This window comes from Stegostoma tigrinum, chromosome 11 (assembly GCF_030684315.1).
Source record: "Stegostoma tigrinum isolate sSteTig4 chromosome 11, sSteTig4.hap1, whole genome shotgun sequence".
In the NCBI taxonomy this organism is placed as follows: Eukaryota; Metazoa; Chordata; class Chondrichthyes; order Orectolobiformes; family Stegostomatidae; genus Stegostoma; species Stegostoma tigrinum.
Window position 1 is genome coordinate 83,493,435 of NC_081364.1, and position 27,619 is coordinate 83,521,053.

At 40.0% G+C, this 27,619-nt stretch overlaps 1 protein-coding gene across 1 annotated transcript in view; it reads right to left on the reverse strand.

Moving 5' to 3' along the window:
- The window catches only part of LOC132210172 (uncharacterized), a 36,148-nt gene that overhangs the window by 5,958 nt on the left and 2,571 nt on the right, over nucleotides 1–27,619 (reverse strand). The window contains exons 3-12 of the mRNA XM_059649590.1: nucleotides 24,668–24,867; nucleotides 21,190–21,252; nucleotides 19,706–19,786; nucleotides 17,283–17,360; nucleotides 14,923–15,000; nucleotides 10,489–10,551; nucleotides 9,010–9,090; nucleotides 6,576–6,653; nucleotides 4,218–4,295; nucleotides 1,430–1,507 (exon numbers count right to left, since the gene is read on the reverse strand). Coding sequence (XP_059505573.1) covers nucleotides 1,430–1,507; nucleotides 4,218–4,295; nucleotides 6,576–6,653; nucleotides 9,010–9,090; nucleotides 10,489–10,551; nucleotides 14,923–15,000; nucleotides 17,283–17,360; nucleotides 19,706–19,786; nucleotides 21,190–21,252; nucleotides 24,668–24,867 — 878 coding nt within the window. The remainder of the gene's footprint in view (nucleotides 1–1,429; nucleotides 1,508–4,217; nucleotides 4,296–6,575; nucleotides 6,654–9,009; nucleotides 9,091–10,488; nucleotides 10,552–14,922; nucleotides 15,001–17,282; nucleotides 17,361–19,705; nucleotides 19,787–21,189; nucleotides 21,253–24,667; nucleotides 24,868–27,619) is intronic.

Genomic DNA, 27,619 nt, shown 5'->3' on the forward strand with positions numbered 1-27,619 from the left:
GTACAAAAGAAAATAAATCACTGTATATATAAAGATAAGAATTTCAAACTTTAAAGTCCCAAAGTCCAGTCCAGCACTCAAATCTATTGGATAAATGTTCTTTCGTCTTAATCAAAAAGCACAGAGTTTAATCGAATGGCCAGACAAACCAGAATAATCCCATCTTTAACCCCATGCTGCCAAAGTGACATGCAGGGCAGCATGGTGGCTCAGTGGTTAGCACTGCCACCTCACAGCTTCAGGGTCCCGGGTTTGATTCCAGCCTTGGGTGACTGTCTGTGAGGAGTTTGCACATTCTCCCCATGTCTGAGTGAGTTTCCTCCAAGTGATCCAGTTTCTTCCCACAGTCCAAAGATGTGCAGGCTGGGTGGATCAGCCGTGTGCTAAATTGCCCTTCGTGTTCGGGGAATGGGTCTGAGTGGGATGCTTCAAGGGACAGTGTGGACCTGTTGGGCCGAAGGGCCTGTTTACACACTGTAGGTAATCTAATCTTATTCAGAGCAGTAAAACAACCTCAGCAATCTGGTATAGCTCAAAAATAACTAGAATTCCAGCTAGAGATGCATTTATGCGATGCTTTCTACAGTCAAATATCTTTGAAAGCACTTAGTTGACAAACTTCAAACATGAAAAATGATTTCACGAGATTATTTGGATTTCATAGATTCAGGAAGTATTAATTCAAGGTCGATTATGTGCAAAACGTACAACAGCAGCATGGAGTCGGAGGGCTACCAAAGTCAGGACACCACAAACAAACCACTTGCCAAGTATCTTACTGCTCTAGATAGCGGTATAATTCGGTTTCAACTATTCACAGGAAGTTTGCAGGATAACTTCTAATAAAGTGGTGTGAAGAGGAAAACCATTCCTGCAATAATGCATCATTATCACAAACTAGACTAATGACAATCTGAGATAAACAACCACAAAAGCGTGATAATGTAGGACAAACAATTCCAAAAGACAAAGAATTTTGGATGATTTACACTGACAAATATTTACAAGCCAATCTCTAGGAATAATGCAATCATTGGACATGCAAGACAAGCAGCTTCTTTAATGCAAAAACAGAGTTAACATTTTGGGTCCAGCGACCCTCCCTCAGAACTGGAAGGGTCACCCAGACCTGAAACATTAACTCCGTTCTTACCTTCACAGATGTTGCCAGAAATGCTGAGCTTTTCCAACAACTTTGTTTTTGTCCCTGAACTGCAGTGTCCGTGATTCTTTCAGTAATTGTTTAGCTTCTTGAATGTCATTGTTATGGGTTGGAGTGCTGTTTGCCATCCTGTTCTGGGTGCCTCATATCTTCATGACAAAGGCTCTACATTATTTTACAGGTCTTTCTGGCTCTCCAGCAATTCTTCTCACATTCTTAAATTTCACATTGAAAATACAATTTCACTACATGTCAAATCAAACTTACATTTTCATTAGTGTTTCCTTTTCTGCAGGACTGAAATTATATTCTTCTAGAAAGTTTGATCTGTTGAAGTCTATGCTTCTGCAATTGATCATAAACCACAAAAGAAAAAGCAAATTAAAATGGTGTTTAGGTCTACAATTGGTTGCCAGCCGTAAAATAAAAAAATGAAGTCTCAAAATTCAGCATCCCAAGCTGTGATCAGCTAACTTTATGAAACAAGGTCACACTCTAAATGTAAAACTGCATCAAATAGTGAATACGTTCTTTAAATTTCCTCAGGAAGTTTACCAGAAATGCCCTTGAGGGCCAAAGCAGCTCGCCAGCAGTGGTGGTGGCTGGTGGTAACAGGGGAAAGGAGCAGGTGCAAGGAGTGAAGCCACTTCTTCAATAGCTTACATTTGCTATTAGTCCATAAATTTCAGTCTGAGATAAACTCAACACCTTCACATGCAACTGCTGCTTGTGCTTTGTATTGCTTGTTCCTCAGAATTAGGGAGAGAATATGCAAAGAACTCAGAAGCTGTTTCTTCATCAATGTGCCATGATCTGGAATGATATCCGTGTTTTTGTTTCTGTGGTATGTCTGACAGAGTCATACAGCATGGAAACATCTCTGCCTTCATGAAGAGATTTCTGATTATCCAACCTATGGCCACCAGCTCTCCAGCCATTCCCTTTACACACTACTGTATTGCAAATGAAGCATAACATGGTCACATTTTGGATCAAATTCACTTCTTGACTGTCGCTCCCTTCTCCGGTGAACTGAAATTCTGAATTTCATCAGAATTCGGAGTGTTCAGACTCGACGCTTTCACAGCTGCAACTGAACATGAAGAACAATTTAAAATACCTCAAGCAAACCCTTTCATCTTCGGTTAAATCCATTAATATACCCATGAAAATTGAAGATTCCTAATTACAAGCCTCCATCAGATGGCTTTATTAAACAGGTTACACACCAGATGGTGAAGATTTCTGAGTCAGCATAAAATGTGAGCCCATATGCTCCCCAAGTATTCTTGCTTGAGACTGGGATTACAGTTCCAGTGATGCTGTCCCACCAATAAAATGAATCTAGTTGCTGGATTTATCCACACACTTTTGAACATAAACATAGTACATGTTGTAATCCTCCAGTCCTCTGATACCACCCCTGCATTCAAACAGCATTAGGTTGTTGTGCAAAGTGCCACTGCAGCCTCAAGCTATTTTTTTCTTTCTCAGTATCCTCAGTTGTCTACAATTCACTTCCTTCTGAGTTACCAGCACCAAGGACAACCAGCCATTCTAATCAAAGCAGAAATTGCTGTAAAAGCTCAGTGGCTCAAATTACTCAAAAATGTTAACTCTGCTTTCTCGCCACAGATGCTGCCAGACTTGCTTAGCTTTTCCAGCAATTTCCATTTTCGTTTCAGTTTTCCAGCATCTGCAGTTGTTTTATTTTCACATTTCTAAAATGCTGTCCAACCTCAGCTCATCCTTGTCTCAACTATTTACTTTTCATCGTGAATTGGACATCAACTTCTTCTGAATAGTATCTCAGCCAGGCCCTTACATCTGTGAAGATTAAACAGTGGATTTATGATCATTAGCCCCACTTTTGCGACCCTTTCACTGCTCACAATGGAGGACGACATTCGGATTCCCTGTTAACATTAGCTGCCAGCATCATTTAGTTCAACACTTCCCTTCTGAACTACTTATAATTAACTCGGTACACATTGGGGTCATCAATAATCCTCATCATTTGTACCATTTGCCACTCTTTCCTGCTTGTGGGAACATTCTGACACTGTCACTAAACAACATCCTGCTGTAAGACAGACTATTGTTTCATTGCATTTTTCCCTGAACTTGTGTTCAAACTTACTTGCTGCAAACGCCTTCTTGTTCCTTTTGAAGTTGGACCTCCTCCAAATCAAAATTATTCTGGATTGTTCCTTCCTCTTTTCTGGAGCCAAAATAAATATCTTATGATATGGTGCTTCCTGAAATGATCCATGTCTGATATTTGATCGATAGTGTGTGTGTATGTGTGTGCACAATAATTATAGAAGTGGTAGTGCAGGTTGAAGATATCATCAGGATTCTGAACTTTAAAAATTGGAGCATTGTATGAAAAACAAATATGTTCTGACTAATCATGATTAAACAAAAGCCTCCTGATTTCCCCTCAACTCTGGTATTTACCAACCACACTTCAGGAAGGATTTGAGAGGGTGCACAAAACATTCACAAAAAATATTACCAGAGATGACAAACTAGACAGCCCTGTGGAGAGGCTGAAGAAGCTCGGGCTGCTCTTGGAGAAGACTAAGAAGTGATTTTAAAAGTGTTCAAAATTATAAGGGATTTGGTTGGAATGGATAAGAACAAAATCGGTTCCTTGTGACAGAAGGTTTAAGAAGAAAAGGACACTGATTTAAGATGATCAGCAAAAAGAACCAATGGTGACAAGGATTTTTTTTAAAAATAGCATCATTAGAAACTGGAAAGCTCTGCCTAATAGTGTGGTGGATGCAGCTTCAATTGAGGTCTTCAAAAGTGAACTACAATTTTCGAAAGGAGAGGTTTCGCAGTATTACACAGTAAAAGGACTTAGGAGTGAACGTAGGCAAGTCGCTCTTTGAGAGCTGGTACAAACATTATCAAATCATTGTCTCTGGGCTATTACCATTTGATGGCTGTACAACACTGCACAAACTGCTAGCTCCCCAGCTATTTCCTACCGCTTTGTCATATTCTGAATAATGATTCACTTTGTCATGCATGCAGTTAAACTTACTTAGCAATTATTTCGCTGGATCCTGAAGAACCACAACTTCCATTTTCCTCACCATTTGCACTGTCAACATTTCCAGAACTGCAATTGATCAAAGAGGACAAATTAAGTCATTTAGAATAGGCAAACTCATCCAGAATTAAATCCAACTCAATTCAACACAAAAAAATCACAGTCTTGAGAGAGGGTTCTTTTGACTTCCACAGGATGCCCACAGGTCTTCATATTGAGGCAGTGCTGGGGTGGGGGTTGGAAGAGACAGAGCAGGGCGATAAGGAGAGAAAACCATTTCTTCAGGATTTCACCCTTGTTGAAAGCCGTTCCTGCGCTGTGCAAGAACTTGATACTGAAAGACAAGGAAAATTCAATCTACCATTGAAAAGCTTTGAAAGCTTTATGCTAATTCAACATTATCCCATCTCTCAAAGTAAGCCAAACATTGCAGAAGCAGTCAAGCAGTTGCTTCATGTGATTGCTATTGTCTGGATTGGTGCTCACTGCACTGCCAATTGGGGTATCTTCCTGAGGCAACCCTGACATAATCTTACAGCAAATCCCAACAGTTTCCTTTCACAGTATTAGATCCCAAATACCATACAACAGGATTAATCTGACGTCACATCAAATTTACTTGTCAATTACTCTTTCAGTTTCTGACAAACTTAGGTTTCTACCCACCACACAGTGTGACATGTCAACATTTTCACAGCTGCAACTGGTCACAAAACACCAAATAAATCATTTTACTTGTGCATATTATCATAATGTTAATTTCTGGCACTCTTATCAACATTGGGATTTTTGGCTGAGAGGGGGAATGAGTCGGTAGATGAGGTGTAAAGATGTCAAATAAAGAACCTCTGCACTGGGACAGACAATAAACATCCCAAAAGAGAGGATTTAAGTTTAACTTCCTCATCTCTGAAAAAGAAACACAAGCTCTTTACAGACTATTGACAATTCAACTCTCACAAGCACAGCTTGTAACTCAAAGTTTGATTCGGAGCACTCATGTAGGAATTTGTCATTGCTCAAATTCACTGAAGCTTAATGTCAGATTAGTCACCAGTGGCTGTTTTGCTGAAAAAAAAATCATTTTTCTATCCTGCCCCTTTAACAGTTCTGAGTTTAGTTAAAGATCTGGACAGAATAAGCTCAGGATTAATTCCAGGTCTCTGACTTGGGAAAGTGCCTGACTCCATGAATGCACATGGCAAATGGCCAAATTAGATAATTCAAAATGCAAATTATTCAATGGCAATATTGTATGGGAGAAATACCAAGGCTCGGACACGGGGAGCAGGTCACATTCTTAATTGACGACATATTTCTTCAAATGTTACGGACATTTGGAGGACACTTCAATGAACTTGGAGGAAGTTTGTGGTGAGGGTGCAGCTGAAGCAGGAAGGAGGAACACAGAGAAGTGCTGAGGTGGGGTAGAGGAGATTAACTCATTTCATTAGCATTTTTACCAGAGCCACATTGTCCAGAAATATAACCTCAATATTGATCTGAAAACAATTTCCCACCTAAGTGTTTTGGATGCTTCAATGGTGATGCTATCATTTCAGACAACTGTCTCTGTTATAAATTATCGAGGGAGGCAGCCCAGCAGACACTTTATTATGACTGCTATCGTCTGGAGTGGCACTCATCATATTGCACTAAAAATTTTGAAGAAATCAATGGTTCCCCATCATTCTCTTTTCACACTGCTGCATTCCAAATGAAGCAGAATTAAAACACATCAAAATTATTTCCGATCAACCTTGCTTCCTCATGGTTACACAGATGCCTGGCAAACTTTGATTCCCACCCACCCGACAATCTATACGGCCAAAATATCCGCAGCTGCACGTGCTCATGAAGCACAAATTAAGAAAAGGATTTGCATCTACAACTGACTTATAAACACTGAAAATAAATTTTGAAGCCCAAAATGCTCAGTATTTCAAGTCCTCATTCGGTTAAAGTCCAGATGAATGACTACACTGGATGGTTTGCTTTCCAAATTTTCAGAGAAAATATGTAGGTCACTCCAGTTACATAGGCTGGTGCATTTGAGGGGAGGTGGGAGGTTTCGCAGTTTAGCATTGTTGCAAGTTAGACCACCAAGGTCTGGATGTTGAGGGCCAATCAAATTTTCACTGAACATTTTTGAATGTTTTCTATAGATCAAAGGCTGAAATGTGTCATTGATTTAATTACTGGCAATGGCCTCAGAGGGAATAAAGCTGTTTCTTTAATGTGATTTTTATCGTCTCGAATGGCGACATAATCTTTCAAGAGCTACTATATTCACAGCAGTTTCTTTTCATGTTATGTATTACAAATGAAGCACAGAAGGATGAAACTTACTTTGAAATTTCTGCAGTCGCTTTCGGTGAACTTGGTTCTCCAACTTTATCAGAGTTTGGGCTGTCAAAGGTTTTGGACCTGCAATTCATTAAGACCATAAGACCATCAGACATTGGAGCAGAAATTAGGCCATTCGGCCCATTGAGTCAGTTCTGCCATTCAGTCATGGGTGATAAGTTCCTCAACACCATTCTCCTGCTTTCTCCCCATAACCCTTAATCCCCTCGATAATCTGTCTCAGTTTTAAATGTACTCAATGACCTCGCCCCCACAGCCTTCTGTGGCAGTGACTTTCACAGATTCAACACTCTCTGGCTGAAAAAGTTTCTCCAAATCTCCATTTGAAAAGATCTCCTCTTTATTCTAAATGTGGGCCCTTGGGTCCTAGTCTCTCCTAACAATGAAAGCATCTTCCCAACATCCACTCTGTCCAGGCCATTCAGTATTCTGAAAGTTTCAATTAGATACCCCTCATCCATCTAATCTCCAATGAGTGTAGTCTCACAGTCCTCAAACGTTCCTCATATTTTAAGCTTTCCATTCCCTGGACCTTTCTCATGAACCTCCTCTGAACCCGTTCCAGGGACAGTGCATACTTCCTGAGATACGGGGCCCAAGTCTGTACACAGTACTCCAAGTATGGCCTGACCAGAGCCTCATAAAGCCTCAGAGGTACAGCCCTGCTGTTACATTCAAGTCCTTTCAAAATAAATGCCAACATTACATTTGCCTTCCTGACTGTATAAGGCAAAAATTAAAGACATTGTAAACAAGCACTTGCACCCAGAAAAGGCTTCCTTACAAAACGAACATTGAAAAATTTCATGTGGAATCCATAAGACCGTAAGTTTTGGGGGCAGGAAAAGCTCATTCGGCCTACTGAGTCTGTTTTGCCATTTGATTCTGGCTGAGATCTTTCTCAAGCCCAATTTCCAGCCTTCTTCTCGAAACTTTGATCCTCTTATTAATCAAGAACGCTTCTCTCTCTCTATCTTAAATAGACCTAATGACTTGGCCTCCATGGCTTTCTGCAATGTTTTCCTCAGATTAGCCACTCCTTGACTGAAGAAATTCTTTCTGACCTGAGTTCTAATGGTTGGTCTCTTCACTCCATGACTGTGCCCGCATGTCCTAATCTCTCCTACTCGTGGAAGCATCTTCTCCGTTCCACGTGCAATCCTTCCAGGCCTCTCAGTATGCTGTAATTTTCAATGAAATTCCCTCCCATCCTTCTAAACTCCATCCTGTACAGAACCAAAACCCTCAACCACTCTTCAAATGAGAAGCCCTCTCAAGTTTTCAAGTACTTATCAACTGGATTTGTTAAACAGGCAACATTTCTGATGTGTATAACTACAATAGATCGTGATTTGTTTTTCCCCTCCAAGCTTTAACTGGTGGTATACAAGTGATTGTGACTGAGTCTGGAAGAGTAGCTGGGGGGAAGCTGCAAGGAAGAAGGAATTTCACCTTTCACACAAGTTTTCAGAACACCACGGTCTGTTTATTTTTGGGCAATGGGGGGAGGTGGGGCATGTAATAACACTGGAAAGCAGAGAGTTAGAGAGTCAAGTTTTTCAATACGTTTACCTGCATTGCATAGTCCAATGTTTGGAAAAGAAACATTCCATTAAAGATCGTGTGTAATGCATGCCCAATTATTCACTGGCAATTAAATTGGAGGTGAGAGGATTAGGAAAATGGCAGGGAGGGGGTTTGCCACCAACACATTGCAAAGCTATATTGACATGGGCCAGTTCTCTTTGACACCTGGACTCTCCTTGACTTCTAAGGACTGCCTCCCTCATTTCCCTGATGGCGCCCACCTACACAACCTCAGTGACAATCAGCATTAACAGTTGGGCTGAGAAAGATGCTGATCTGCCATCCCTTTCTCTGGACCAGCAGCTGTCAAAACTGAGCCAAACCGTCAACTGGTGAGTAACGCCGGCAGCAATCTCTGTATTGGTTCCCGCTGGAATCGGCCAAGGCCTCCAGGTTTCAGATCCAGCAGAAGGCCTGCAGCATGAACCACAAGCTTCCATCTAAAATTTCTTTTTACAACACTAGGAACAGAGCAAATATTAGAACAACAGCCAACTGTTTCTTTAATGTAAAAGAACAAACTACGGACGCAGACAATCTGAAAGAAAGGCAGAAGTTGCTGGAGAAACTCTACAGGTTTTGCAGCATCTGCAGACAGAAAACAGAGTTCAAGTTGAGCCAAGCGACACTTCTTCAGAGATGCAAAGTTCTCAACAGGGGAACCTCAACTCAAAGCGCCCACTCTGCTTTCTCTCCACAGATGCTGCTCAGTTTTGGGAGATAGCCTCTCCGTAATGTTCCTGAAAATGCCAGACCTCCAGCAGTTGCCCTTCACATAGTTGTGTTCTGATTAAAGCATCATTTCCTCACACATTGGATCAATACTTACTTTCTGATCTCTGCAACTGTCTCTGGAGGAATTGGATTTTCAAGCTCCTCACAGCTCGGAATGTTAGCATTGTTCCCACTGCTGAAATTAGTTGTGAAGAATGTCATTTTAAATAAATCCTTGTACCCAGTAATTCTTAGCTCATCGGCAGTTTCCTTTGTATTCCTTGTACTCTGAAGAAAGCAAAACCTTAACCACTTATTGTATTCAAATTTACTCTTTCATGACAGATTTTAGAGTGCACGGTCTCCCAACTACCTTGTAGTTTGCACTGTCAGGTGATCTGCAAATGGTCCTAAAAGGGTTTTCAAGTAAATTTGAGCAAACATCCACATCAACAAGAAAATTATCTTCATACACCTGAAAGACATTGAGTCGGCATTTCGTGCCATTGACAGCTAATTTTCGAACAACGGGTCAAGACGCAACTACAGAATATGGTGATTGGTCTCCCCGAAACCCTCAACGATAGTTTGCAGGATAAGACCGTGAGACTGGAGTGTGGAAGTAAAGAGAGAGAGAGAGAGAGAGAGGGATGCAACAAATCCATTTCTTCAACATTTTATATTTGTTGCAAAGTCTAAAAATATCTCAAACAAAGAGCTCCAGGCCCAAATATAGAAAGGCAACCAACTTTCCAGTGAAGAACTTCAGACAGCGTCTCTACATACAGGACTGAATGTCCCAAGTCAACTGGCCTTGGCCTGAGACATGACATTCTTGGCAAAGTGCAGGGGAATTCAGGAGGAAAGCTGAACTCTCTTTTGCACCATTATACTGTATTGTCAGCGGTGGGCAAAGTAGCTGGTTTCATGACTCACTGGGCATGAATCACGTCACCAGCTGACAGCCACTTGTGTCTGTCTGTCTCTCTGGTAAATATTAGAGTTCCTCAGCTCCTGCAGTGGACATTGGCCTGCAAATCTCTTTTGTATAAGCTCGGCAATGCCAACTGTAATGACAGCAAAGAAAAGATTGCAGCTCTGCCTCTATTTCATCCTTTTGTCAACTGTTTTTATGAAAAAGATCACCCTCCAGGTTTAGTGTGTTCATGGACAGCAGTAGGTTTTTCTTCAAAACCTTCACAGGAGATTTGAAAGACAGCACAGGCAGACTGAGGGGAGGGGAGGAGGTCGGAACCTCAATTCTTCGACATGTTGTATCCTTAATTTAGAGTTCAGCTATCTAAATGTTTGGCGACAAATGGAGATCTGAATAGTGAATGGATACGCAATTTTTCACTGAACACTTCTGGATCTTTTCTGTTGATACAACTTTTCTTTTTAAATAAACAAAATCTGTGTAGATTTTTGATACAATCAAACAACTTTGTTCATGTGACTGCTGCTGTCTAGTGTTTGCTGCATTGCTGTGGGAGGAAGGCCCTCCACAGATCTTACAGGAAGTGCCAGCAGGTTTTTTAACATTGTTGTATTTTGGATGAAACTTAATTAAGTCACACATTAGACTAAAGCTTACTTTGTGCTCACTGAATCGATTACTGGAATCTCTTCTGCCTCTGAGGTGTCAAAGCTTCCATATCTGCAATTGGTCAGACAGCACAAACTAAGTGATTTTAAACAAGCTTGAATCTGCAATTTGCATTCAGCCGCTGAAAAACATCTGAACTTTCACGGTTTCGGCATTTGAAGCCTTGATTACCAAGTTTGTTAAAACTTTGCATTGAAACTCCAATTTGGCATTTTACAGCATACCTGCCTCATCCCCTGCCACAGAGAAGAGTAAAACATTCAATGTGGTTTTGTCTCATCTGATCGTAATTTCAAATCTACATTCCTGCCTCTCCTAATGACCTTTCACCCCTTCTCTCTCAACAAGTATCTGTTTATCTTTGCATTTACAATATTCCAGTGCTCTGCTTTTACCATCATTACAGGAAGAAAACTTAAAAGAATATCCACATTTTGAGATTTTTTAAAAATCACTGTTTTAAATTGACAACCACTGAATTTTAGACACTCACCCTTCATTCTAGGCTCTTCTGTAAAAGGAAACATTGTCTCCATATCTACCCTGTACAAATGCTCAGGTTTTTTTCTTTCAATCACATTGTACCTTCCTCCCTAAACATCGACTGATGCAAGACTTGCCTATGCAAATTTTCCTTGTGAGGCAAGTCACTTAGTCTCTTTATTATTCTGATAAACCTGTTCTGAACTGCCTCTCATATATTTACGTCCATCCTTAAAAAAGACTGACCAATACAAAGAATATCATTCACGATATGGGCTCACCAGTGATCCCTACTTTAGTGCTGAAATTCCTTCATGATAACATGAAAACATTTATTTGCTTTCCTAATTACTTAATGTATCTGTACATAAGCAATTTGTGATTCATGCATGAGGATACCCAGAATCCACTCTAAATCAGAGCTATGCAATCTCCTTCAATAATAAAAACTGCTATTCTTCCTTCCAAAATGGACTTCAAATTTCCCCATGTACTATTGTCTTTTGTCAGATCTTTGACTACTTGCTCAACCTCTCTTTCTCTGCAGTATTCCAACCTTCTCTGAGGTTATTTTTTTAATGCATCTTTGTCTCTTCAGCAAATCTGTCAGTCATAAATTCATTCCTTCGTAAGTCATCGACTGTTTGTCAATACTTGGAAAACTTGGGCAGAAACAGATTATTAAAATTATATTGAAATTATGTGATCCAAACAATTTTGAGCTCCAGTTAATTCTCTGTCTCAAATAAACACCTAAGTAAATGAGAACACTCATGCAAAAAGGGATGAATTCCTTGGATCGAATTACAGAAAACCAAAATAACTGTAGCATTGAGTCAGCCTGTTTCTCCCTTTCACTACGGATATAGGAAAATCCTGAAATGTGGGTTGTGTGTAAGGTGAATGGATACTATTAGCATCCATTGAATTATGATGATCTTTTAGCCGAATTAAAATGGTTGACTCACACACTAATCTTAAACACAACATCTGTCCAATTGGTAAAATGGATTTGAACTTTCAAATGGCATGGAAGCCATTTTGTTGTTGACTTTTTAAAAACTCCAAGAATCTCCCTGCAGATGGAGACTTTCACCAAAAGACAATGGACAAGTTAGAGATCTAAGCAGCCAAAGTAATAAACAGCTACACTGTGAAAGGAGGAGTTAGTAAATATAACAGATGATTGTCTTAACCAGAGCTATCTCACAGTTTAATGAGAACCAACCTCCTCAAATTTCAACAAACCACATTTTGCTGAGATTCCTTGGTTTTACAAATTTTTTGCTTGACCTTTAAAAGAATACCATCATCAAAGATGACTACAGGCACAGCACAAAAGCAAATAAGAAAGTAATAACCTGCAAAGAATCTTTATGCACTATTGAACCTCTGAGAGATAATGTGAGACACATGAGTGAGCTGTCATGTTTAAAATTCGAGGGCAAGTATGGGTCATCTTTTTCTTTAAAATTCAAAAGCTTATTGGTGGAATTATTCTGCTGGAACATTTATTTACTTGGGCAAAGAAAGAGAATATTTTGGCCACAGGCAAAAAGAGAAACCCAAATTCCCTTTTGAAAGGTCCAGCTGGATCGATTTCTGGAATCCACTGGGTTCATGAAAGCCAGCTCATTAGCTTACTGCTTTGAAGAAAAATCTAATCACCGCTGGTTATTTGCTGATCTTCTCAAATTTTATAAGCATAGCGCATTTGTGAAACTTTTCATCCCTGGAGTGTTCCTGTAATGTCAGAGGCACATCAATAGAAGGTCAACAGTGGTGAGAATCGCTTTGTTCCTGAACTAAGTTTTGATCAGTTACCCCCAAAAAAATTTGTGAATTGCATAAACTGTTAAATACTCACCAACATTTAGAAAAATAATGTATTAAAAAAAACTGAGGTGACAAGAGGTGACATCTTCTAATGCCATTTGAAAAACATTTCACCCACTATTACAGAATTGCGGTACTCCTGCATATTTCAGTTGTAAACAGACATTCATTTGACCAACATTTCAGTTTTGCAAAAAGGCTCCTCATACTGCATTCAGCTTCCAAACTTTGATTGTTTTGCCCAACACAGACTGACAGAAATTGACAGACTTTTTTCAATGACAATAACAATTTTCCATTCACTGCATGCAGTAACTTATACATCCCAAACATTGTTTCAGGAAGCTCCAAACTACATAAAAAGTATGGAAGGAAGTCAACATCACTGTTTATCTTTAATACCAAAGTCTAGTCGTCATCCTAACTCATTCACCGCATTTTTTAAACTTTGTGTTGTACTGGATCAAAATCACTTCATTATTGCGAAAAATTAATCAGAAATACGTGGCCACCTTCTTCTGCATGATGTTTTGTGAGTATGTTTTATTCACTTCTGTCCCAAACCACTAGCGGGGTGCTCAATCATGATTTGTGCCACCATTTGGGATCAGGGATATTGGAAGGGGATAGGGGCACAAAACAAGAGAACCGAAGGACTGCTTTGCCTTGTCGTAAACAAACAAGTTCATCACAGGATGTTGTCAAGGATTCCTGCAGGAAATGGGGGGGCTCAAAATAGTTAGAAGTTCATCTTCGAGAAAATAAAATCTAATGTAAATGTCGGGGAAGCAGAATGAACGTCACACACTGGGATTTCCACAACTCTTTTTTCATTTTGAAAATTAGAACAGTTGTGTATTGCCCGTGAAATCATTCTGACTGCATTAATATGGCACATTTTTTTGTGGGAACTTTAAATCTCTTACACATGCAAATCCACATTTAGCAAGAGATTACTGAATGCTGCAAGGCACCTGAAAATGTTTGCCAGTCTCCTTTCCTTCCACACTTCCCTTCTGAAGTACCTATATTTAACTCTGTACACATTGGGGTCATCAATAATCCTCATCATTTGTACCATTTGCTACTCTCTCCTGCTTGTGGGAACATTCTGAGACTGTCACTAAACAACCTCCTGCTGTAAGACAGACTGCTGTTTCATGTCAGTAAATGCCTGAACTTGTGTTCAAATTTACTTGCAGCAAACACCTTGCTCCTTTTGAAGTTGGACCTCCTCCAAATCAAAATTATTCTGGATTGTTCCTTCCTCTCTTCTGGAGCCAAAATAAATATCTTATGACATGGTGCTTCCTGAAATGATCCATGTCTGATATTCGATATATAGTGTGTGTGTATGTGTGCGCTCGAATTATAGAAGTGGTAGTGCAGGTTGAAGATATCATCAGGATTCTGAACTTTAAAAATTGGAGCATTGTATGAAAAACAAATAAGTTCTGACAAATGTTTATTTAAAAATACTCCCGATTTGCCTTCAACTCTGGTATTTACCAACCACACCTCAGGAAGGGATTTGAGAGGATGCACAAAACATTCACAAAAAATATTACCATAGATGACAAACTAGACAGCCCTGTGGAGAGCCTGAAGAAGCACAGGCTGCTCTTGGAGAAGACTAAAAAGTGGTTTTAAAAGTGTTCAAAATCATGAGGGATTTGGTTAGAATGGATAAGAACAATTGGTTCCTTGTGACAGAAGGCTTAAGAAGAAAAGGACACTGATTTAAGATGATCAGCAAGAAGAACCAATGGTGACAAGGATTTTTTTATTAAATAGCCTATTTAGGAACTGGAAAGCTCTACCTAATAGTGTGGTGGATGCAGCTTCAAATGGGGTCTTCAAAAGTGAGCTACAAATTTCGAAAGGAGACGTTTCACAGTGTTACACAGTAAAGGGATTTAGGACTGAACATCGGCAAGTCCCTCTTTGAGAGCTGGTACAAACATTATCAAATCATTGTCTCTGGGCTATAACCATTCGATGGCTGTACAACACTGCACAAACCGCTAGCTCCCCAGCTATTTCCTACCGCTTTGTCATATTCTGAATAATGATTCACTTTGTCATGCATGCAATTAAACTTACTCAGCAATTATTTCACTGGATCCTGAAGAACCACAACTTCCATTTTCCTCACCATTTGCACTGTCAACATTTCCAGAACTGCAATTGATCAAAGAGGACAAATTAAGTCATTTGGAATAGGCAAACTCATCCAGAATTAAATCCAACCCAATTCAACACAAAAAGTCACAGTCTTGAGAGATGGATTGTTTTGACTTCCACAGGATGCCCACAGGTCTTCATATTGAGGCAGTGCTGGGGTGGGGGTTGGAAGAGACAGAGCAGGGCAAAAACGAGAGAAAGCCATTTCTTCAGTATTTCACCCTTGTTGAAAGTTGTTTCTGGGCTATGCAAGAACTAAATACTGAAAGACAAGCAAAATTCAATCTACCACTGAAAAGCTTTGAAAGCCTTATGCTAATTCAACATTATCTCACCTCCCAAAATAAGCCAAACATTGCAGAAGCAGTCAAGCAGTTGCTTCATGTGATTGCTATTGTCTGGACTGGTGCTCACTGCACTGCCAATTGGGGTATCTTCCTGAAGCAACCCTGACATAATCTTACAGCAAATCCCAACAGTTTCCTTTCACAGTATTAGATCCCAAATACTGTACAACAGGTTTAATCTGACGTCACATCAAATTTACTTGTCAATTACTCTTTCAGTTTCTGACAAACGTAGGATTCCACCCACTACACAGTGTGACATGTCAACATTTTCACAGCTGCAACTGGTCACAAAACGCCAAATAAATCATTTTAATTGTGCATGTGATCACAATTTTAATTTCTGGCACTCTTATCAACATTGGGGTTTTTGGCTGTGAGGGGGAGCCAGTGGGTAGATGAGGTGTAAAGATGTCAAATAAAGAACCTCTGCACTGGGACAGACAATAAACATCCCAAAAGAGAGGATTTAAGTTGAACTTCCTCATCTCTGACAAAGAAACTCAAGCTCTTTACAGACTATTGACAATTCAACCCTCACAAGCACAGCTTGTAACTCAAAGTTTGATTCGGAGCACTGATGTAGGAATTTGTCATTGCTCAAATTCACTGAAGCTTAATGTCAGATTAGTCACCATTGGCTGTTTTGCTGAAAAATTAATTTTATTCATTTTTCTTTCCTGCTCCTTTAATAATTCTGAGTTTAGTTAAAGATTTGGACAGAATAAGCTCAGGATTAATTCCAGGTCTCTGACTTAGGAAAGTGCCTGACTCCATGGATACACATGGCAGATGGCCAGATTAGATAATTAAAAACACAAATTATTCAATGGCAATATTGTATGGGAGAAATACCAAGGCTCGGACACCGGGAGCAGGTCACATTCTTAATTGTAGGAATATTTATTCAAATGTCACGGAAGTTTGGACGACACTTCAATGAACTTGGAGGAAGTTTGTGGGGAGGGTGCAGCTGAAGCAGGACGGAGGAACACAGAGAAGTGCTGAGGTGGGGTAGAGGAGATTAACCCATTTCTTTAGTATTTTTACCAGAGCCACGTTGTCCAGAAATATAACCTCAATATTGATCTGAAAACAATTTCCCATCTCAGTGTTTTGGATGCTTCAGCGGTGATGCTATCATTTAAGGCAACTGTCTCTGTTATAAATTTTCCAGGGAGGCAGTCCAGCAGACACTTTATATGACTGCTATAGTCTGCAGTGGCATTCATTACATTGCAACAAAAAATTTGAAATCAATGATTCGCCATAATTCCCTTTTCACACTGCTGCATTCCAAATGAAGCAGAATTAAAACACATCAAAATTATTTCCGATCAACCTTGCTTCCTCATGGTTACACAGATGCCTGGCAAACTTTGATTCCCACCCACCCGACAATCGATATGGCCAAAATATCTGCAGCTGCAAGTGCTCATGAAGCACAAATTAAGGAAAGGATTTGCATCTACAACTGACTTATAAACATTGAAAATAAATACTGAATCCCAAAATGCTCTGTATTTCAAGTCCCCATTTGGTCAAAGTCCAGACGAATGACTACACTAGATGGTTTGCTTTCCAAATTTTCAGAGAAAATATGTAGGTCACTCCAGCTACATAGGCTGGTGCATTTGAGGGGAGGTGGGTGGTTTCACAGTTTAGCATTGTTGCAAGTTAGACCACCAAGATCTGGATGTTGAGGGCCAACCAATTTTTCACTGAACATTTTTGAGTGTTTTCTGTGGATCAAAGGCTGAAATGTGTCATTGATTTAATTACTGGCAATGGCCGCAGAGGGAGTAAAGCTGTTTCTTTAATGTGATTTTTATCATCTCGAATGGTGACATAATCTTTCAGGAGCTACTATATTCACAGCAATTTCTTTTCATATTATGTATTATGAATGAAGCACAGAAGGATGAAACTTACTTTGAGATTTCTGCAGTCGCTTTTGGTGAACTTGGTTCTTCATCTTTCTCAGAGTTTGGGCCATCAAAGGTTTTGGACCTGCAATTCATTAAGACCATAAGACCATCAGACATAGGAGCAGAAATTAGGCCATTCAGCCCATTGAATCTGTTCTGCCATTCAGTCATGGGTGATAAGTTCCTCAACATCATTCTCCTGCTTTCTCCCCATAGCCCTTGATCCCCTTGATAATCAGGAACCTATCTGTCTCAGTTTTAAATGTCCTGGCCTCCACAGCCTTCTGTGGCAGTGAATTTCAGAGATTCAACACTCTCTGGCTGAAGATGTTTCTCCAAATCTCCAATTGAAAAGGTCTCCTCTTTATTCTAAGGCCGTGCCCTCGGGTCTTCGTCTCTCCTATCAATGGAAGCATCTTCCCAACATCCACTCTGTCCAGGCCATTCAGTATTCTGAAAGTTTCAATTAGATCACCCCTCATCCTTCTAAACTCCAATGAATATAGTTCTGGATTCCTCAAACATTGCCTATATGTTTCGCTTTCCATTCCTGGGACAACTGTCGTGAATCTCCTCTGAACCCATTCCAGGGACAGTACATCCTTCCTGAGATATAGGACACAAATCTGCACGCAGCACTCCAAGTATGACCTGACCAGAGCCTTACAAAGCCTCAGAGGTACAGCCCTGTTTTTACATTCAAAATAAATGCCAACATTGCATTTGCCTTCCTGACTATATAAGGCAAAAATTGAAGACATTGTAAACAAGCACTTGCTCCCAGAAATGGCTTACTCCCAAAATGAACATTGAAGTATTTAGTGTGGATCCATAAGACTATAAGATATAGGGGCAGAATTAGCTCATTCGACCTGCTGAGTCTGCGTTGCCATTCAATTCTGACTGTGATGTTTCTCAAGCCCAATTGCCAGCCTTCTTCTGGTACCCTTGATCCTCTTATTAATCAAGAACCCTTCTCTCTAGATATCTTAAATAGACCTAATGACTTGGCCTCGATGGCTTTCTGCAATGTTTTCCACAGATGAGCAACTCCCTGACTGAAGAAATTCTTTCTTACCTTAGTTCTAAAGGTTGGTCTCTTCACTGTGCGACTGCGCCGGCATGTCCTAATCTCTCCTACTAGTGGAAATATCTTCTCCATTCCATATGCAATCCTTCCAGGTCTCTCAGTATTCTGAAAGTTTCAATGACATTCCCTCCCATCCTTCTAAACTCCATCCTAAACTGAACCAAAACCCTCAACCACTCTTCAGATGACAAGCTCTCCCAAGTTCTCAAGTGCTTATCAACTGGGTTTGTTAAACAGGCAACATTTCTGATGTATGTAACTACAACAGATCGAGATTTGTTTTTCACCTCCAAGCATTAAAAGGTGGTTTGCAAGTGACAGGACTTGAGTCTGGAATAGAAGCTGGGGAAGTTGCAAGGAAGAAGGAATTTCAACTTTCACACATGTTTTCAAAATACCACGGTCTGTATTTTTTTGGGCGATGGGGGGAGGTGTTGCATGTAATAACATTGGAAATAGAGTTAGAGAGTCAAATTTGTCAATATATTTACCGGCAGTGCACAGTCCAATGTTTGGAAAAGAAATATTCCATTAAAGACTGTGTGTTAATGCATGCCCAATCATTCGCTGGCATTTAAATGGGAGGCGGGAGGATTAGGAAAATGGCAGGGAGGGAGTTTGCCACCTACACATTGCAAAGCTATGTGACATGGACCAGTTCTCTTTGACACCTGGACTCTCCTTGACTTCGAAGGACTGCCTCCCTCATTTCCCTGATGGCGTCCACATACACAACCTCAGTGAAAATCAGCATTAACAGTTGGGCTGAGAAAGATGCTGATCTGCCATCTCCTTCTCTGGACCAGCAGCTGTCAAAACTGAGCCAAACCGTCAACTGGTGAGTAACGCCAGCAGCAATCTCTGTATTGGTTCCCGCTGGAATCGGCCAAGGCCTCCAGGTTTCAGATCCAGCAGAAGGCCTGCAGCAAGAACCACAAGCTTCCATCTAAAATTTCTTTTTACAACACTAAGAACAGAGCAAGTATTAGAACAACAGCCAACTGTTTCTTTAATGTCAAAAAAAACAAACTACGGACGCAGACAATCTGAAAGAAAGGCAGATGTTTCTGGAGAAAGTCTACAGGTTTTGCAGCATCTGCAGACAGAAAACAGAGTTCAAGTTGAGCCAAGCGACACTTCTTCAGAGATGTGAAGTTCTGATCAGGGGAACCTCAACTCAAAGCGTCCACTCTGCTTTCTCTCCCCAGATGCTGCTAAGTTTCAGGAGAAAGTCTCTAAATAATGCTCCTGAAAATGGTGTCCCTCCAGCAGTTGCCCTTCACATTTTTGTATTCTGATTAAAGCATCATTTCCTCACACATTGGATCAATACTTACTTTCTGATCTCTGTAACTGTCTCTGTAGGCACTGGATTTTCAAGCTCCTCACAGCTCGGAATGTTATCATTGTTTCCGCTGCTGAAATTAGTTGTGAAGAATGTCATTTTAAACAAACATTTGCACCCAGTAATTGTTCACACATCGGCAGTTTCCTTTGTATTCCTTGTACTCTGAATAAAGCAAAACCTTAACTGCTTGTTGTATTCAAATTTATTCTTTCATGATAGATTTTAGAGTGCATGGTTTCCCATCTACCTTGTTGTTTGCACTGTCAGATATTCTGCAAATGGTCATAAAAGCGCTATCAAGTAAATTTAAGCGAACATCTACATCCACAATAAAATTATCGTCATACACCTGAAAGACATTGAGTCCGTAATTTGAGCCATTGACAGCTAATTTTGTAACAACAGGTCTAGACGCAACTACAGAATATGGTGATTTGTCTCCACAAAGCCCTTAACTGCAGTTTGCAGGATAAGACCGTGAGACTGGGGTGTGGCAGTAAAGAAAGAGAGAGAGAGAGAGAGAGAAGGAGAGAGAGACAGACGGATGTATCAGATCCATTTCTTCATCATTTTATATTTGTTGCAAAGTCGAATAATATCTCAAACAAAGAGCTCCAGGCCCAAATATAGAAAGGCAACCAACTTTCCGATGAAATACTTCAGATAGTGTCTCGACATACAGGGCTGCATTTCCCAAGTCAACTGGCCTTGGCCTGAGACATGACATTCTTGGTAAAGTGGAGGGGAGTTCATGTGGAAAGCTGAATTTCTCTTCTGCACCATTATACTGTATTGTCAGCGGTGGGCAAAGTAGCTGGTTTCATGACTCACTGGGCATGAAGTAAGTCACCAGCTAAAAGCCACTTGTGTCTGTCTGTCTTGCAAATATGAGAGTTCCACAACTCCCACAGTGGACATTGGCCTGCAAATCTCTTTTGTGTAAGCTCAGCAATACCAACCTTAATGACAGCAAAGAAAAGATTGCAGCTCTGCCTCTATTTCATTCTTTGGTCAACTGTTTTTATAAAATAGATCACCCTCCAGATGTACTGGGAGTAGGTTTTTCTTCAAAACCTTCACAGGAGATTTGAAAGACAGCACAGGCAGACTGAGGGGAGGGGAGGAGGTAGGAACCTAAATTCTTCAACATGTTGTATCCTTAATTCAGAGTTCAGCTATCTAAATGTTTGGCGACAAATAGAGATCTGAATAGTGAATGGATGAGCAATTTTTCACTGAACACTTTTGGATCTTTTCTGTTGATACAACTTTTCTTTTTAAACAAACAAAATCTGTGTAGATTTTTGATACAATCAAGCAACTTTGTTAGTGTGACTGCTGCTGTCTAGTGTTTGCTGCATTCCTGTGGGAGGAAGGCCCTCCACAGATCTTACAGGAAGTGCCAGCAGGTTTTTTAACATAGTTGTATTTTGGATGAAATTTAATTAAGTCACACATTAGACTAAAGCTTACTTTGTGCTCACTGAATCGATTACTGGAATCTCTTCTGCCTCTGAGGTGCCAAAGCTTCCATATCTGCAATTGGTCAGACAGCACAAACTAAGTGATTTTAAACAAGCTTGAATCTACAATTTGCATTCAGCCACTGAAAAACATCTGAAGGGTCAGGATTTCGGCATTTGAAGCCTTGATTACCGAGTTTGTTAATACTTTGCATTGAAACTCCAATTTGGCACTTTACAGCATACCTGCCTCATCCCCTGCCACAGAGAAGAGTAAAGCATTCAATGTGGTTCAATGTTTTTTTAAAAAATCACTGTTTTAAATTAACAACCACTGCCCTTTAGACACTCGCCCTTCATTCTAGTCTCTTCTACAGGAGGAAACATTGTCTCCTTGTCTACCCTGTCCAAATCGTCAGGTTTTTTTTGTTTCAAACACATTGCCTCTTCCTTCCCTAAACACCAACTGATGCAAGCCTTGCCTGTGCAAATTTTCCTTGTAAGACAAGTCACTTAGTCTTGGTGTTATTCTGGGAAACCTGCTCTGAACTGTGTCTAATATATTTACTTGCATCCTTGAAATACACTGACCAGTACAAAGAAAATCATTCAAGATATTGGATAACCAGTGATCCCTAATTTTGTGCTTAAATTCCCTCATGATAATATGAAAACATTTAATTGTTTTCCAAATTACTTAATGTGTCTGTACATGATCATTTTGTGATTCATGCACGAGGATACCCAGATTCCACTCTATCTCAGAGCAATGCAATCTCCCTCAATAAAAACAAAACTGCTATTCTTTCTGCCAAAATGGACTTCAAATTTACCCATATACAACTCTATTTGTCAGATCGTTGACTACTTGCTAAACTTATATTTCTCTGCAGTATTCCAAAGTCCTCTAAGGTTAATTTTTTAGCCCATCTTTGTCACGTCACCAAATCTGTCAGTCATAAATTCATTCCTTCAGAAGTCATGGACTGGTCGTCAACACTTGGAAAACTTGGGCAGGAACAGATTTTTTAAATTATACTCATACGATACGATCCTAACCATTTTGAACTCAAGTTAATTCTCACGTATAAAAGCACACGTAAAAAGGGATGAATTCCCTGGATCTAATTACAGAACACCAAAATAACTGTAGCAACTAGTCAGACTGTTTCTCCCTTTCACCACGGATAAAGGAAAATTTTGAAATGTAGGGTGCCTGTAAGGTGAACGGATGCTATAAACATCCGTTGAATTATGATGATCTTTTAGCCAAATTAAAATGGTTGGCTCAAACACTGATCTTCAACACAAAATCTGTCCAGTTGGTAAAATGGGTTTGAACTTTTGAATGGCATGGAAGCCACTTTGTTGTTGACTTTTTAAAAACTCCAAGAATCTCCCTGCAGATGGAGACTTTCACCAATAGACAATGGACAAGTTAGAGATCTAAGCAGCCAAAGTAATAAACAGCTACATTGTGAAAGGAGGAGACAGTAAATATAACAGATGATTGTCTTAACCACAGCTACCTTAGAGTTTAATGAGAACCAAACTCCTCAAATTTCAACAAGTTTGCTGAGATTCCTTGGTTTTATGAAATCTTCACTTTACCTTTAAAAGAATACCATCATCTAAGATGACCACCGGCCTAACACAAAAGCAAATAAGAAAGGAATAACCTGCGAAGAATCGTTGTCCACTATCTCACCTCGGAGAGATAACGTGAGACACATAAGTGAGCTGTGATGTTTCAAATTCTACGGCAAGTATGGGTCATCTTTTTTTAAAAACTCAGAAGCTTAATGCTGGAATTATTCTGCTGGAACATTTATTTACTTGGGCAAAGAAAGAGAATATTTTGGCAACAGGCAAAAAGAGAAACCCAAATTCCCTTTTGAAAGGTCCAGCTGGGTCGATTTCTGCAACCCATTGGGTTCATGAAAGCCAGCTCATTAGCTGACTGCTTTGAAGAAAAATCTAATAATCTCTGGTTATTTGCTGATTTTCTCCAATTTTTTAACCACAGCACATTTGGGAAACTTTTCCTACCCAGGGATATCCCTCTAATGTCAGAGGTACATCAATTGAAGGTCAGCAGTGATGAGAATCGCTTTGTCTCCGAACTGAGTTTTTATAAGTTACCCCAAAACACCATTTGTGAAGTACATAAACTGTTCAATCCTCACCCAACATGCAAAAAACTAATGTATAAAAACTGAGGTGACAAGAGAAACCATCACTGATGTCATTTGAAAAACATTTCACCTATTATTACAGAATTGCGGTATTCCTGCATATTTCAGTTGGAAGCAGACATTCATTTGACCAACATTTCAGTTTTGCAATGAAGGTTCCTCACCTTGAACTCAGCTTCCAAACTTTGATTGTTATGCCCAACACAGACTTACAGACAATTGATCAGAGATAATGGGAACTGCAGATGCTGGAGAATCCGAGATAACAAAGTGTGGAGCTGGATGAACACAGCAGGCCAAGCAGCATCTTCGAGCACAAAAGCTGGGTCTAGGCCTGACATGTCAGCGTGTGTGCTCCTAAGATGCTGCTTAGCCTGCTGTGTTCATCCAGCTCCACACTTTGTTATTACAGACAATTGATAGGCTTCTTTCAATTAAAATAACATTTTTCCATTCACTACATGCAGAAACTTAAACATTCCAAACATAGTTGTAGGAAGCTCCAAACTACATAAAAAGCATTGAAGGAAGTCAACGTCACTGTTTATCTTTAATACCAAGGTCTAGACATTGTCCTAACACATTCACCACACTTTTTAATCGTTGTATTGTACTGGTTCTCGATCGCTTCATTATTGCGAAAAAATAATCAAAAATACATTGGCACCTGTCTCAGCATTATGTTTTGTGAGTATGTTTTATTCACTTCTGTCCCAAATCACGAATGCGGAGCTTAAACATGATTTGTGCCACCATTTGGGATCAGGGATATTGGAAGGGGATGGGGGCACAAAAAAGGAGAACTGAAGGACTGCTTTGCCTTGTTGTAAACAAACAAGCTCATCAGTCCCACTGCAGACTCTCTTTATGAAGGACTTCAAGTCTAATTACTTTTAATCAAGTTATTCAAACTTATTATGACACATGACATAGGAGATAGAATTTGAATCTGGACCTTTTAGGCAGAAGGTGTAGGATAAAACCATCTGTGTGGAGGATAAAATCCTCCAGAACACTTTAAAAAATGTGGACTTTTCTGATGAAACTGGATGAAAGTTGAAGCCCAAATTTGCAGAGCTTAACGTCCAAGGGATTGGGGTGCAGGTAAGTTCGTGTCTTCAATGAACAAAAAATCGTCTCCCTTACTGAGGGTTGGATGGAGATTCTCAGTTTTACATATGGCTAGTTTCAGCGATTCATTGCCAGAAGGATTAATAACAAAAATTACTCGCAGAACATACTTTTCTATCATTACCATTAAACAAAGGAGATGCTCATTAGATTTATGCTCACTTGTCCAGGAGGATGTACAACACACTTTCAGCAGTGGTATATGCTTTGTATGTCGAAAAGAATGTGCGGATGTAGAAACGCTCCTTGTTCATGAGAGCGATTACAAAATTTTCGACGAGTCTTTTTGAGGTCTCAGAGTTAAGAATTTGAACGTTGGAGGTATCGACAGTGAGATGGGATGGAAGCTCATCTCCTGATGCCTACAGAGAATACAAATTTAAAAAGTAAATGTGATGCAGGAACAACGTTTATTTGTATCGATCTCTGACATGGTAGAAATATTTCAAAATGCTTCACATTTACATAATCATTTAAAAATCGCTCCAAGATTCATGAAGCTAAAACTAGGGCAGGTCACCAAAAGCTTGGTCAGAAAGATTGGTTTTGAGGACAAAGAGGAGATGTTTTGGAACAGTGTCCCAGAACTGGGTAGCTGAACACACCAATGACAGAATAAAGAAGATCAAGCATGCAGGCAAGATCAAAGTGGCCGGAATTAGAAGTGCAAAGATATGAGCATTGAAGGGTTGGAGGGGAATACCATTGATGGGGAGATACAATATGTTCAATCCAATGATAAAGCAGCTGGTCACTTCATGTATTGCTTGAACCATTCAAAAAAAACACAAAGTTAAAGTCAAAACATCACAGAAACATTGCCAGCTAGATTCATGCAAAACAGCAATTTGAGCCTTGGAGTTATTTTGTATCGATCTCAAGAATATTAAACCATCATTTTAAGTAAATAAACATTTAATATTAAATCCCTTCAGCTGACTACCCACTATTTCTCAATTTCTACTTTAATCCAGTCATCAGACGGGCCAGAAAGTTTCCACAACAGACTAAATGTGGAATTATGTGCAGCAACTTCTGTCTACAGCTCGAGGCCACAGCAAGCAACAGGAAACATGACAGTCTGGCTTCAATCCTGTTTGAATTCTCTGCTAACAATATCACTGACTTCACATTTCTGAACAATATTGTTTTGAGGAATCTAATTACTCTTGAAAGCAAGCTTACATAACTGGAAGGAAAGCAGAGAGGTGTAAAATGTTTGCTGACTTGGCGGAAAATAGAAGGAGGGAGAAACTGAAGAAAAAGGAAATCTCTGTTTTATTTTGTTCCACAACTCGTGCCATGCAAGGTTTCTTCCAATGTGCTGCCTAAGGGTTATCATACTTGATGCTGTGGAGTGTGCAAAAGAAATTAAGAACTCTCACAAAGAACTTCATAGTTCAAATCACATCAAGCACCCCTATATCAAATTCAGTTTCCTTCATGTCAGCAGATGAATATACCTTTGGGATTGGGCAGGGGTCAGGGTGGAGCATGTCAGCAAAGGAGGGAATTGGAGCACTCTTGAAGAAGCCTGATTTGAAATTTGAAATCCAATGTGAACCTCTCAACTTTGCCAGAGTAGCTGGCCGGTTCTGTCAGAATTATGAATCGTCTGTATTCACAGGAAATGTATTTCCAAGACTTGTTCCAAGTAATAGAAAATTGTACAAAATGTGTTTCAATTAAATGAAGTTGCCGTTTTAAGAACTTTACCCCACACAAGTATAAAAAAGTATGACTGCAGAAAAGCATAACCTTCAAACAAAGATAACAAAGTGTGGAACTGGATGAACACAGCAGGCCAGGCAGCATCTTTGGAGCACAAAAGCTGACGTTTCGGGCCTAGACCCTCCATCAGAAAAGGGGGAGGGGGAGAGGGTTCTGAAATAAATGGGGAGAGAGGGGGAGGCGGATCAAAGATGGGTAGATGAGAATATAGGTGGAGAGGAGACAGACAAGTTTCGAGGCAGGAATGGAGCCAGTAGAGGTGATTGTAGGTGGGGAGGTAGGGAGGGGATAGGTCAGGCTGGGGAGGTCGAATAGGTCAAGGGGGTGGGATGAGGTTAGACAGAAGAAAATGGGTGTGTTGCTTGGGGTGGGAGGAGGGGATAGGTGAGAGGAAGAACAGGTTAGGGAGGCGGGGACCAGGTGGGCTGGTATTGGGATGCGGTAGGGGAAGGGGAGATTTTGAAGCTCAAATTGTTTATGTGTCATCATATTTTGATCCAGTAAGACAAATAACATTAAAAATAAATTGATGTTTTATGACCATGATGACAATCTCAGTAAGAGAAATTATGTAATGTCCATCTTTAAATATTAAAAGAGCAAAACTATTGAATGTTTGCAATACATGACTAAAATAAAGGCTACCAGCTGTCAATACATTGCCTTCAGCATTTTTAATGGTGAAATTTCTGTTCCTTTCTCTCACCCGACTACTCATTCCTTCCATCTGTTCTGCTGTTGTGGTAAAAGGCTATCAGCTCCCCGACTCAAATTTACTTCATAATCATTCTTCCCGCTCCTTTCCTTCCCATTCATTGCACGGTGTAACAGAAGAAAGGGCAGGATATCTATGGAAGGATGTGCCCTCCAGTGTTCTAAGTTTTCACAATGCCAGCAAAAAGCAAACAAAAATACTATCGAGCGCAGTAAATCACGGTCCCTCAACGCACAGTTTTTGCGGCAATAAATCAAAACTGGTGTGTTTTCTCAGTATATTGTACACATGCAGTCAGCAAGCAATCAACAGGCATGGAGGAAATCTCTCAAGCAGATATTAATATATCAATAAAAGCAGGATGGAAGAGTTGAAGTTAATTATGCAGCGGAGAGAATCAACTGAAATGTGCACATTCAGGTTTCAAATATTAAGTGGAGTTCCACATGAACATTGTTTTATTTTCCTCTCGTAGTCAAAATGCCACAACACACTAGCTTGCCTGACAGATGACATGTTCTTTTCTTGTTTCGAATTCAGGAATTGGTTTGCAAATCTGGTTCAAATTTGGACTTTGTTCACTGAAGGTTGCCAGGCACAGCATGTGGCAGAGCAGTGGAAAGTGGCCAGTGATTGAAACACCATCTAATGCCCACTCTTAACCCCTA